At 58.9% G+C, this 12709-nt stretch overlaps 2 protein-coding genes across 3 annotated transcripts in view; one reads left to right on the top strand and one right to left on the bottom strand.

Moving 5' to 3' along the window:
- Positions 1-415: 415 nt before the first annotated feature.
- LOC142064565 (prosaposin-like) lies at positions 416-8540 on the top strand. Its single transcript, XM_075109681.1, has 15 exons — positions 416-544; positions 3894-4018; positions 4379-4453; positions 4551-4676; positions 4885-5079; positions 5390-5533; positions 5701-5757; positions 6005-6013; positions 6137-6244; positions 6443-6529; positions 6645-6828; positions 6925-7094; positions 7175-7255; positions 7430-7537; positions 7627-8540. Exons 1-15 carry the CDS (start codon positions 484-486, stop codon positions 7660-7662), a joined length of 1566 nt encoding a protein of 521 aa, XP_074965782.1. The 5' UTR covers positions 416-483; the 3' UTR covers positions 7663-8540.
- A 264-nt stretch (positions 8541-8804) lies between these two features.
- CDH23 (cadherin related 23) overlaps positions 8805-12709 on the bottom strand; it is a 204658-nt gene continuing 200753 nt past the window's right edge. The window contains exons 61-67 of one of the 2 annotated variants that reach the window (XM_075109417.1): positions 12622-12701; positions 12250-12290; positions 11871-11931; positions 11307-11436; positions 11102-11224; positions 10809-10922; positions 8805-9893 (exon numbers count right to left, since the gene is read on the bottom strand). In XM_075109417.1, the coding sequence (XP_074965518.1) occupies positions 9567-9893; positions 10809-10922; positions 11102-11224; positions 11307-11436; positions 11871-11931; positions 12250-12290; positions 12622-12701 (876 nt within the window). In that variant the 3' untranslated portion in view covers positions 8805-9566. The remainder of the gene's footprint in view (positions 9894-10808; positions 10923-11101; positions 11225-11306; positions 11437-11870; positions 11932-12249; positions 12291-12621; positions 12702-12709) is intronic. The other variant, XM_075109415.1, reaches the window with a different exon arrangement.

Here is a 12709-nt window from a genome sequence, read left to right as displayed (position 1 = left end):
TGTCTTTTTTCCTTTATTTAGAATAAAATAAATCTTTTAAATGCTTTAAGCAAACCGCTGCCTCCAAATACACCATTAGTTCACTTATCTTAAAGACCAGTGATTTTAATATCTACGCCGCTGACCTTTTGGGTAAGGAATGATGCTCTATTTGGCAAAGAACACAGAAAAGGTCGATGTCGCACGGCCCTAGGCCTGCTCCCCTGCTGCGCCCACCCTTCGCAGCCAGCAGTGGTGAGGTTAGTGCTGAGCAGCAGGTTCTGGGCTGGTTTGGGCATCCTGGGAATACCTGCCTGGCTCTGGTCCCTCCCTCCACTTGCAGGCTGGTGTGATCATTTTATAATCAAGGCGTAAGGAGAGGGGTGTGGTAATTGCTCTGCGTAGGTGTGTGTTCTCACTGCTTCTCCCAACCCGTCCAAGATTCCTCAGTCTGGGAGCAGCACAGGAGAGGAACCAGCCACTGAGGACTATCTTAGGAACGGCATGGAGAGCAAATGGAGTGGCTGGGTGCTGATCCTTTCTGTGTGCCTGGGCTCCTACCAAGGTAAGGCCAGGCCTGCGGGTAGGACTTGAGGTGAGCCCAGAAAACCCCTCTGGACCCCAAAACTATTCCCAGCTCTAGTGTTTAAGCTCCGTAGTGTGCTTCATAGTTTTGGAGTGATGCCAGAGCAGAGCCGGGGCAGGCGCCACCACCCGGCTGCTTCACCTCTTGCCCACCTGGATGTGAGCGTTGCAACTTCTGCCCTTAGAGATGATCTTGGGGCAAAAAAGCAGTTTCGTTCCTTCTGTTCCCTGGTCAGCAGGGAGTTGGATGGCATCGGTGTTTTGCTCGGGGTATGGAAGGAGGGAAGCCAGCCAAAACCAGCGCAGGTGTCTCGGCAGCGATGGGGGCAAGGGCTGCCTCACGACCTGGCTGCATACGTGCCTTTTGGGGGAAACTGCTCGGTTGTCCTCGTACACCCGAGTGACCCTGGTGCTGCCTAATCCCACCCTTTTCCGTAGGGGCCTTGTAAGGGGTGCAGGCGGCAGGAAACCTCTTCCCCTGTGGCTTGCTGAGCTCTGAGGGTGATGGGGTGCAGCGCTGCAGCCTGAGCCCCTTTGGAGACCTTGCATCACCCGGGCTTTGGGTATCTGTGAGCAAATCCTACCTGTGGATGAGCTCCTGCTGCTGCTCCCTAGCTACCCCCCGCAACAAGAGTGAGAAAGTGATAACCTGGCTTTCCTCCCCACCCATCGCCAGGAAACAAGTGGGGAAGAGCCTGTTTCTGACCTCTGGTCCTTGCTTGAGGGGAAATCACTTTTTCCAGGGGAAATTTCCCGGAAGAAGCCACGGATCCCTGCTGTTGTAGGCAAAAAAACCCCATCCCCTTTTAGAGGGAAGAGCCCCATTTGTGCCCTAATTACCCCAGGCTTGGACCTTCGGGCTCCTCTGACATGACCTGCCCAGGCACCACTTTTGCGGTGGAGGACTCGTGACTGCGCACGCGTGGCCTGACGGTTGCGGGGGGATGTGCCAAAATGCTCCAACCGGCAACAGGCAGAGCAGGAAAGTTCACCCGCGATCGGCACGTCCGTCCTTCGGGCGACGCCTGCCCTGGAAGCCAGCGGCTGCTGCGGCGGCGGCGGCGGCTTGACTGCAGAGTGCAGTCTGGCTGGGGGGGCTGCAGGACCGGGGGATGCTGCGTCCTTCGTCAAAAATCAAGAAGGATTTTGATGGTGGGAAGAGTGTATTTACGGTTTTTGCTGTAACAGGGGTGTGCGCCCAGCCGGGAACTGGGGCGCTGGGGCCCACGCGGCCGCCGCCCCCGGGGTTTACGTCACAACCTGCTCGCCAGGCTTGGCTGGCTTGGCCGGCACGCTCTAGGGCTCTGTGTAATGCCAGCACGGCCCTGCTAGATCTGGAGCTCAGTGCTGGATCCCCCCTGAGCAAAGCCCACCCCACCCTGGGGGCCTGGCAGCTGGGGATGGGCAGCACGGGCTGGCCTGGGGCCGCTGTGGGACCATGGCAGCATCCCTGCCACGACCCTGCTCTGTTCCAGGGCTTCGCCAAAAGCAGCATCGTCCCATGTCGTGCTGCCTGGGTGCCCCATCGGCATGAGGTGGCTCCAGCACGGCTTTGAAATGTGGAGAGGAGCTCACGGGGCACCGGTTGCTCCAGTTGCTTGCCCTGTGGCGATGCTTTCCACCCAGGGAAGCTCTCAGCAGATGGGCGTTATTATTGTTATTAATTATTTTTCCGGCCCAGCGCTTGTTTCCTGAGTTTCAGCTTGAGCAGAGTGAGGAGTAAGCGCTGAGCTGAGCTGAAAGCCACCGCGAGCCAGAAAACTACAGGTCCAAACCACTGGTGTCCTTTAGAGCAGCAAAATCCCCCCATGGCATTGCTGGCACCATCCCTACGCCACTGGTCCGATCTCCAGCACGGGGCTGCGAGAGATGCTCCTGTCTGCGGGTCAGGCAGGACCAGCTCAGACACAAGCTGTGGGTTGTTGCCTCCCCTCTCCTTTTTTTATTGGGTGCTGCCCCTTAATGCTTCCGCTGACCTGACATTCCTGTTTGCCCTGATGCTAGTGCCAGGGTTAAAAACAAAACCAAAAACATATATCTCTCAGCTGATGCGGCGATGGTGGTATCATGCTGCTGGAGAGGTGTGTGGGAAGCTGCCCATGGGAACCCGGGGGGACTCACCCTGCCCCGGGGCTTGCTCCTGTCCCGATGCTGCCATCAGCCTGATGGAGTAATTGGGGCTGAAACGCCGCCCAGCACCCACCGAGCTGTGCCAGCGCTTTTGGGAGCAGGTGGGGCTGGGGGCGGGTGGGGGGGCTCCGGGGACTTGCCGGGATGGCCCTGGTCACGTCAAGGTGCTGCCCCAACACGTCCTGTGGATGAGCTGAAGGCATTGCCAGAATCAGGCATGCTGAAAAAGCAGCTTTTAGGGAGAAACCTGATAAGGGGAGGGTGGGTGGAAGGAGCAGTTTCTGCCTTTGGCTTTATTCCTGCTGTGCAAAATCGTATGGCCAGGGCTGGGTGGTGAAAGCTGGATGCAAGTTCTCTGGGAGGGGGTTGTGCTTTGCTTAAAAATGCCAGCTGCAGCAGGGTCTGTCCATCCGCTTGTCCATGTGCTGCTCCCCATGTGTCCGCCGACTTTCCGGAGCAGCTCCTCAGCCAAAGTAGGGCAACGAAGGGCTTGGGTTGTGCTGGCTCCGTGCCGCCTCCTCAGCTGCATCCTGGGTGGGTGCAGCCCCTGGTGGGAGTAAATACACGTCCCAGTGCGAATGAATCCTGACACACCGAGGTGGCAATTACACTGCCAGCATTGCGCCACGCCACTGCGCTGCCCCGGTGGCTGGGGCGGGCGATGCCACCGCTGCGGCGTTGAGGATTTGCAGCCAGGAGAAACTGCGGTCCTTGGGAGGAAATGGAAAGAAAAAAACCACCTAAAACCGGGGTTGCTCAATCATTGCCGGGAGCGACGGCACGGCTAACCGGCTGCTGTGTGGGGCTGAGTGCTGACATCCCCAGTTTGCGCATTTTGCAAGATTTACTGCTGTTTTTCTTTAGCAGCTGCCTCCCCGGTGTGTTGGAGAGTGCTGCAAGGCTGAGAATGAGCCCCCAGATTCACTTTGCTTTTGTCACTGGCCCAAAGCTGCTGCGACATCCCATTGGAAAAGCTGGCGGCGCGCAGTGGCCCAGCAAAGCTGGGCTTCAAAAAATAATCTCTGAAACCCAGCAACTGCACCGCCATTGCAAAAGCTGCGGGTGAATCACAGCGGGAGGGTGAGGAGCATTGCCCTTGGCTCGCAGGGCAGGGCTGGGGTTGGGGTGCTGGGTTGGGGTGGTGCAGGAGCTGGTCTTGGGATGCCCCAGGGGCTGACAGTCTCCTCTCCCCCCTGCAGCCGCAGCCAGCCCCCTCCCCGAGTGCAGCGAGCGGCCGGAGGATTGGTGCCGCGATGTGGTGACGGCGGCCAAGTGCGGGACACTGGAGCTCTGTCGGCTCACAGTCTGGGACCAGGCCCTGGGGGTAACCGCACCGGGAGCGGGGCGATGCGGGGTGATGGAGAGATGCGCCCACCCTGCCCCAAAATGTGGGGCTTGGGGGAAGAAGCCCAGCCTTGCTGCCCTGAAGGTGGCCACCCAGAGGAGCATCCACTGATGCTCTCAAGCAGCTTGTTGTAAGCCAGCAAGGCTGCCTAACTGGGTGGGTGGGGCTCAGGTAGGACTGGGACTCTGCAGGGTGAGTGGCAAAAATGAGTGGGTACCCCAGGATATGCCTAAGTGTCTCTTGGCGGGGTGTTTTTGTGGTAGAGGGGTGGGATTTGGGGAGCAAGCGGGGGGGTCCGGGTGCCATCGCAGCAGCCTGACACTTGCCCTCGCTCAGCAGAAGGGGATCCCGTGTCACCTGTGCCAGATGGCAGTCTCCATGGTGGGCAAGATCCTGCAGGACAACTGCACTGAGGTGGGTCCCAGTCATGGGGGGGGTGTGCGGGGCTGGTGTCCCCCCCCCCCAACACCGCAGGGTCAGCCCAGCCCTGAGCACTCACCTTGTCACCTAGGAAAAGGTGCGGCTCTTCTTGGAGAAGAAATGCCAGTACCTGCCCTTCCAGGACTGGTCAGTCAAGTGCAAGAAGATGGTGGACACCGGCATCCTCGTCCTTGTGCAGCTGGGCAAGCAAGTGATGGTAACTGGTGGGGGGACACCCCTTGGGTTTGCATTTCTCCATGGTTTGGGCTGTCTTGGGAGCTTGCAGGGCACGGGAGGCTCTTGATGCCTGGGACAAAACCTTTGCAAGGTGGAGATGGGGATGGAAATGACCCAGGGATGTGGCGGGGGGGAACGGGTTGGTGGGGCAGACACAGCCCCAGGCTCTCAGTCCTCTGCTCCCCCAGTCGGACCCGAAGGTGGTGTGTGGGACCCTCAAGCTGTGCCAGCCTCGGGAGAGCCCCACGGGGGCCCTGAAGTTCCAGGAGCCGCCACCAGCCCGCACGGGCCCCGCTCAGGACTTTGCTGACCTGGTCACCCCCTTCATTGCCAACGTGCCCCTCCTGCTCCATCCCCAGGACCTGCCTGACGACGAGGCCCAGGTACCGCAGCATGGGAACAAACGCCATTGATGCTGCCCCAGGGCGAGAATTACCTAAGCATCACCTATTTAACAATAATTTTTAAAAATATTAAAAAGTACTGCACGGATGAAATTAGGGGTGTCACCAATTTGGGGCCCGGATATTGCAGGGTCCAGGGTGGGATCAGAGAGATGCTGGCCAAAAAGCTGCCCCAGAGTGCACCGGCATTTAAAGCCCAGCCCTGCAAACCCGGGGAGGGGGGGAGCGGGGAGGGGGCTAGTTTTATCTGGGGAGTTACGGATGTGTCCCTGCCTGTGTCATCCCGCAGGCGACGGAGGAGGTGTGCGGGGACTGCCTGCAGCTGGTAGCGGCCTTGCAGCTGGAGCTGGGGACTGACGCCGCCTTCGCCCAGGCGCTGGTGGCCCGCACCGAGGAGGCGTGCGAGGTCCTGGCGCCGGACCTGGCGCAGTGGGTAAGGGTGCTGGCACCCTGCTGGGCTCCCCGCTCCTCCCTCTTGTCACCGCGGCATGGGAGCATCTTGTGCGGCCACCTGCTTTCGTGCAGCACCCAGGGGTGTGGGCAGGGAGGGCGGGGTGGGGTGTCCCTCCTTGGGTGCTGACGCAGTGTCCTCCTGCACAGTGCAAGCGCTACCTGGCCGAATACGGAGACACGGCCGTGCAGCTGCTCCGGCACTTGGTAAGTGGGTGAGCAGCCCCCCGGCGCTGCCAGGGGCGGATGGGCACTGGCGGGGTGGCCAAGCAGCACAGAGAAGGGGACCTTGCCAGCAGAAGTGGGGTCCTGCTCTTGTCTTTCTAATTAATCCCGCTGTTTTAATATTCCTATAAACTTTTAAATATTTTTTCTTGTCTCTCTGGCTTGCAACCGCTGTAATTCTTTTTTATTATTTTTTTTTCTTGCCATTTTCTGCCCTCTCCACCGGCAGCAAGCTGAGGTAAGTGAGACCTGCACCCCGACGGGCTGATACCTCCCTCCATGGGGAAGCAGGGGGCAGGGCACAGAACCACCCTCCTGGGGGGTGATAGCCACCTGATTCAGGTGGTCTCCCTCTCCCCAGGACCCAATGGAGCTGTGTGGCCATCTGGGACTCTGCTCCTCTGCCTCTGCACTGCCCCTCCATACGCTGCTCACAGAGAAGGTGACGCAGGTCCTGAGCACGCTGGGGGTAAGTGGGGACCCCCCACTCTGCCGTGCTCCTTAAAATCCAAATGCTGGAAAGGCGGAGCTGTATTTTGCTTTTTTCCCCCTCAAGCACCTCCATTTTTCCAAGGTGGGGAATGTCTTTCCTGGGATTTGATGGCTGGGCAGGATGGGGGTGGCTCTGGGGAGGCTCGGTACACACCCCACCGCCTTCTCCCCACAGGATGGGGAGGGGACCACGCCGCTGTGTGAGATGTGCCAGTTTGTCGTGAAGACGGCTGAGAGCCTCCTGGAGAACAACGTGACGGAGGTGAGCCCTGCCGCTGCCGTCTGGGGATGCGGGGCCTGGAAGAAGGGTGACAAAGGGGGCAGCAAGGAGTGTGGGGGGGGTCCTCCCCATTCCTCAGCCTGCCTTCTCCTGGCAGGAGCAACTGGTGAACGACATTGAGAAGGTGTGCAACATGCTGCCCCACGGCATCATCGGGCAGTGCAAAGACTTCGTCAACTCCTACGGCAAAGCCGTGGTCATCATGCTGCTGGAGGCCACCGACCCAGTGGCCGTCTGCACCATGCTGCGCTGCTGCCCCCGGAGCGGGTACACCCACCGAGGTGAGCTGGGGGTACCCGGGTGGCACCCAGACACTGGGTCCCCAGGGAGGGGGGGTGATGGGGGTTGGTGCTAACAGCCCCCACCGTATCCCGCAGGGGCTGCTGCACTGGAGCAGCTGGCGGCGGGTGTGGGCACCATCTGCAATGTCTGCCAGATCGTCATCACCTACTTTGATAACGAGCTGCTGAAGAATGAGACGCTGGTGGAGCTGGGCGACGTGCTGGAGAAGGGCTGTGAGCTGCTGCCCACACCGCTCACCAGCAAGGTGAGCCAGGAGGGGAGCGCCCAGCCTGGTGGGGACCCCTGAGCCCCATGAGCCAGGCTCACCCCCTCTGTCCTTCCCAGTGTGAGGCACTCGTGCTGCAGTACGAGCCCGCGGCCGTCCGGCTCCTTGTGCAGATGATGGACCCCACCTTTGTCTGTACCGTAAGTGTCCCTGTGCTGTGGTGCGGCACCTGCTCCCTGGGGCAGCCCGGACTGAGCTGGGCGTCTTTCGGCCAGGCGTGGGGGAGGCTGGCGGAGGGGCAGTGGGGCCAAGCGGTGCTCATAGGGACTTTTTTCTCCCCCCCCCCCGCCCCACCTTTTTCCTCTGCAATGCAGAAGTTAAAAGCCTGCGATTCAGCCAAGGAGGATCTCCTGGGCTTGGACCCCTGTGCCTGGGGCCCACAATACTGGTGCAAGAACATGGCCACGGCTGTAGAGTGTAATGTAAGTGTCAGCCAAGTCCCCTCTCCGGGGTCGGCACGGTGCTCGGGGTCCCTGCCTCCCCCTGCCAGCCCTCTCTGTCTCTCCTGCAGGCCGTTGAGCACTGCCAGCGTCACCTATGGAACTAGGAGCCACCTTCCCGTCTGGCCGGGCTTGCCCCACCATTTTGGTTCAGGATCCCAGACCCCCTCCCTTGGGATGTGCCTGCACACATGGACAGTGATAGCAGGAGCCCACCGGCCTCACCACCCTGGCGGGGACTGTGGGACACCCCAGCTGCCTCTGCTGCTTCCTTTCCCACCCTTGGGGCTTGGATTTCCAAATCAGGTTAAGGGACTCGTTAGTATTTTCAGGACTAGGGATTCAGCCTTGACATCTCTCAGGGCAACTGCAAAAATATCCAACCCCATCCCCATCCTCATCCCCATCCCACCCTGAACTGCTTGTAAAGCCCAGATTCTGCAACATGGATCCAGCCCCGTGAGCTGGGACAGTTTCTGCTGCCCAAACGCCGGCGCCTGCTCCCGGCCACTGGCAACCTCACACCACAGGTCTCATTGGCTTTTGGCAAGCCCAGACCTTTGCTGGTCCCTCTTCAAACTGGGGTGGCTTTTTGGTTTGTTTTTCTTTTTTTCCCCCTGGTCACTAGTTAAAGAAACAAAGTGGATTATATTTGCCTGCAATGCCTGGCTTTGCATGAAGTTTGCAATACACTGATTTGTCCGGCCAATTGCTGGAGATAAGTGTGTGTATATATACACACACACACACACACACACACAGAGTATCCCCTGAACAAAAAATGAGTGAGTTTGGGAGCAAAAATTGACTTTCATGCACACATCCCTGCCAAGGGGGTCCCATGCTGACCCAGCTGCTGTGGCAGGGGGGCAACGGGTTGCTGGCTTGTCCCTCCTTGACGTGGGGAGGGGGACATGCCTGCGGAGCCCGGTCCTGAGCGTGCATGGGAGCGTCTCACTGCAAATAAACTCCTCCCATGAGCCTGGCTGGTTTTCTCCCTCCTCCTTGTGCTGGGGTGCTGGGCGGGGATGGCAAAGGGGGGGCAAACCTGGGGGAGGTTTAGCGCTTCCCCCAAAAATCCGGGGTGTAGCAACACCTAAGCTGGCATCTCACGAAGCTGATGAAGGGAGGGGTGAATTAAGGGAAGAAGGGGGTTTTTCTCATCAAAAGGCCGTTTGGGTGTGGTGAATCTGGCGCGGCACGGCCGGGGAGGAAGGACAACAGACAGGCTACCCAAAGCCATAGACAGTGTATTTCTGAGTCCCGTAACAGACCGTGCCCGAAACTCTCCACAAGGTTACGATTGGAAACAAACCCCCAAATGAACAAACCCAAAAGCAAGAGAGAAGGGGAAAGAAAAGGGCATAAAGACACGCACGAGCACTCCACATCCAGAAGCCCCAGTTATTGTCAGTCTCTCTCTTTTCCGACGTCGCAACATGTTTTGGTAAAGCCAGCAAAATGGAGAAATGTCTTCGGTTTTTGTTTTTTTTGCTCTTTCCTTGCTGGAAAGGTGATGTCAATGCCGGACGGCCTCAGCCTCTCCCCGCGCTGCCCCGGCCCTCCCTGTGCCCGTGGTCGAGGTGTGATGGCTGCTTGTTCCCAGCCTGCACCTGGGGATGCTGCGGTGGCACATCATCCACACCTTCGCTGCGCCTTCACCCCTGTCCAGCCTGGACTCATCAGAGTCGTTTAGCTTTTCTTTTTTTTTTTTTTTTTTTTTTAAAAAAACCCAACTTTTTTTAATAAGAAAAATAAAAAAAATTTAATGCTTTCATGGATAAATGACAGGTGAGTAAAAGCAAACCGGTCCTGAGAGCCCTTTCCTGGGGCCAAGCTCTCGAAGGCTGCCGGAGTGAACCGCGCCGGTTGGCCTGGACTCCTTCTGCAGGGGAAGAGGGGGCCAAGTGCCGGCCTCAGGGTGCCCCCGGCCCCTGCCACGGTCCCCCTGGCCCATGCTTTGTCCCCGCTGGCCCCGGCTTGGCTAGAGGAGCACTGCCACCACCGCTCGTCATAGCTCGGTGATCTCCAGCGGGCTCTCCATGATCACCTCCCGCATCTTGTGCAGGGGGGTAGACTTGGCTGACTCGGTGCGGGCATTGTGGTCGCTGTAGCCCCCGCAGTCGGCAGTCAGAGTCTCCAGCGAGCGACCCAGCACCTTCTGGTCGTCCTCGGGCAGGCTGTTGAGGTCGGAGGCAAGCAGTGTGCCCGTGCTGCCGTGCACCACGTGAATGCCATCGGGACCTTTTAGCTCCACTGGCTGCTTGTGTCGGAAGCGGAGGCTGCCCTGGCTGGGGCTGCGCTCCTCTTCCTCCTCCTCCAGCTCCTTCTGGATCAGCTGCAAAAGGTCCATGATGGGAGGGAATCACCACCACGGTCAGAGCAGATCCTGGCTTCCCCACCTCCAAACCTCCTGCAATGCTGGAACCCAGTGGGAGGGATGGGACCCTCCTTTTCTGAGGCAACCTCAGAGCGTGGTGATGAGGATCACCAGCGTGATGATGACCTCCAGCCGGATCACTTGCTCGTCGGGTGGTGTGTCCTGCAGCAGCCCCCGCAGGGGCTCAGGAAGGGGTTTGGCCCCGGGTTGGGATTTGGTTGTACGATGGTGGTGGGGCAGGAGGCAGACAAGGAAAGGAGTCGAGGGAAAGCTGGATGGGCTGGAGGGGGATAAGGGCAAGGAGGGATGGGGGGGCAGAAAGGCTGATAGGCATCTCCTGTTCCACTGCTCTCCCCCACTCTGTTTGCCCCATGTTTTGCCCCCAGTGAAGAGGGGGAAGGCTGCAGGAGGAGCTGCTTCTCCCCGCAGCAGCTCTCCTGGACCTAAACCCTCTGTCCCAGCCTTTTTGCCTCAAAAACCTGTTGGGTTAATAAGCTCAGAGGAGCAGAGGAGAAAGAAGGTGTCCCTGCATGTGTGCAGGGACCTGTAGCTTCTTGGCCAGCCTCAGCAGAGAGGGACGGGGGGTGATGGACGGAGTGGGGTCCTCCCCCAGGTGGGAGAGGCTGAGGAAGAGGGTGCTGCTGATGCTCAGAGGAAACACGGGGCCGTGAGAGCTGGGGCACTGCAGGGAACTGGCAGTCTCAGTGGAAAACCATTGTCTGGCTCATTTTGGTCAAGCAGAGAATGGGGGGACCACTGGGTGATGGGGACCATGGCTGTGGGGAGCGACGGCAACCTGCGGGGCCGGGAAGACACACTGCATCCCAGAGGGCACGGCAAGCATCTCCCCACATCCATGCACACCCCATCTACCTCCGAGACCGAGGAGCGGTCCCCCAGACTGGCGGTGGCCTTATGCACCATCCGCTGGGCAAAGAGTTTTTTCAAGCGCATGTAATCATCCAGAACCACCTTCAAGAGAGAGCCCTGGGCGGAGGGGGAGAGACGATGAGTTACCCACAGGAGATGGTTTGGTTGGAGCGACACTGGCCTCATCCCAGCTTTTTTTTGAGCAACGTCACCCTCCGGCACTGCAGCTGTGAACCTGGAAGCTGTAGTGGTAGGAGAAGACCCCTTGGCGGAGGATGCCCGCACTCATCACTCACCTTGATGGGTCCCTCCCGCATGATCTGCCCCAGCTTGGCAATGTTGTCGTACTCCTGGATGGCTGCCCGCAGGTAGCGGTCATCCTCGAGCTTGGCTGCAGAGGGCTCTCTCCCAAAGGTCCCCTGCAGGAGGAGAGAGCGGCTGAGGAGGCGGCGCGGGTGTCAGGAGTGGGGAGGAGGTGTCCTGGCAGGGGCTGTGTCTCACGTGGGTGCGGGCAGGGCTGTTCCAGAGGTCGGTGATCTCGCTCAGGTTCTCTGGCAGGTCGTCCTCGTGCTCCGCCTGTGCCGCCAGCTCCATGTTCCTGCAGAAGGGGTCCAGCCACACTGGGTTGGCCCTGCCCAGGGGAGAGAAGCAGCCCTCAGCACAAGCAAAGGGTGGCAGCATTCCTAACCCCATCCAGAGCCCGGATGCTGAGATTGCACTGCCTCCTCCTGTCCTGTGCAGGCATGAATTCGGCTGCTGTGGACTCAGATGTGTGTCGACACCTCCCTGTCATCTCTGCTCACCCCAAGCCTGGCCAGAGACAAAGTCACAGGAGAAGGCACAAGGTCTTTTGGCTTTGAAAGCTCTCAAGGCAAGCACGCATCCCAGGGCCAGAGTCATGGCCCACATGGCATGCCTGGCCACATCCCTCTGCAGAGCAAAGAGGCATTGCATCTCCGCCTCCCATGCATCCCTGGCTGCAAAACGCAAGCATCCCTCTCTTGGGAGCAGGCTGCCATACCATGAGGTAGAAAACTGGGGAAGGGAAGGAAGGGGAGAACTCACCCATCGAAGGAGTACTTGTTGGTGTTTGGCATATCCATGATGTCCATGAAGCCTCTGTTCCCTGCAAAAGGCAAGGGCAGGGGTTACAGGGTGGCACGTCAGCGGGCTGAGCAGCAAACCAGGGGGGCAGCACTTCTTTATCGGGGAAGGCAACTGAGTGACCAAAAAGGCACCGGTGGTGTGAGAAACATGCTGGGATGTGGCTGATAACGTGGCGCCTGGATGCTGAGAAAAGCCTCCCACCATTGCCCCTTGCTGGGCAGGATTGCTTCTGACTTACACCCCCCCTGATATTCCCCATGTCTCCCTGTGTACCCCCTCCATGCTCTTCATGCACCCCACTGTCTCATGCAGCTGGAAAACCCCAAACAATGCTCACCAGTGGAGCCAGCCACTATGGCTTTCAATTTCCTTTTGTGCCTGTGAAAGAAATACAATGAATCAGGGAAGAAAATAAAGAAGATGCTCGGAAGGAGAGGGGAACAATTATTTGCAATAACCCTGCAAACAGCCCTTGTATCTATAAGGATGGCGAGCTTGGCAGGGAGAGGTGCTAACAGTATGAAAACCATTATATTTTGAGGGAAGAGAGGCAATTTCTTAACCCAGGCTGAGCCCCACCGCAGAAGGTGTTGGGAAGCTGATGCTTTCCTTTGCTTGCCAGCACTGCCAGGGCCTGGAGCAGCCACGTGGGTCCCCCTGGCCCATGGGGACATTGTGGCCAGTGGGGCAGAGCCTGGGCATAACTCACACTGTCCGGTAGTACCAGTTCATGAGGATGAAGAGCATGGCAGCCAGGAAGAGCAGGACGGCCAGCACAATGATTGCCATCTAGGAGA

This window comes from Phalacrocorax aristotelis, chromosome 14 (assembly GCF_949628215.1).
Source record: "Phalacrocorax aristotelis chromosome 14, bGulAri2.1, whole genome shotgun sequence".
NCBI classification, from domain to species: Eukaryota; Metazoa; Chordata; class Aves; order Suliformes; family Phalacrocoracidae; genus Phalacrocorax; species Phalacrocorax aristotelis.
This window is presented reverse-complemented; position numbering and strand designations above follow the sequence as displayed.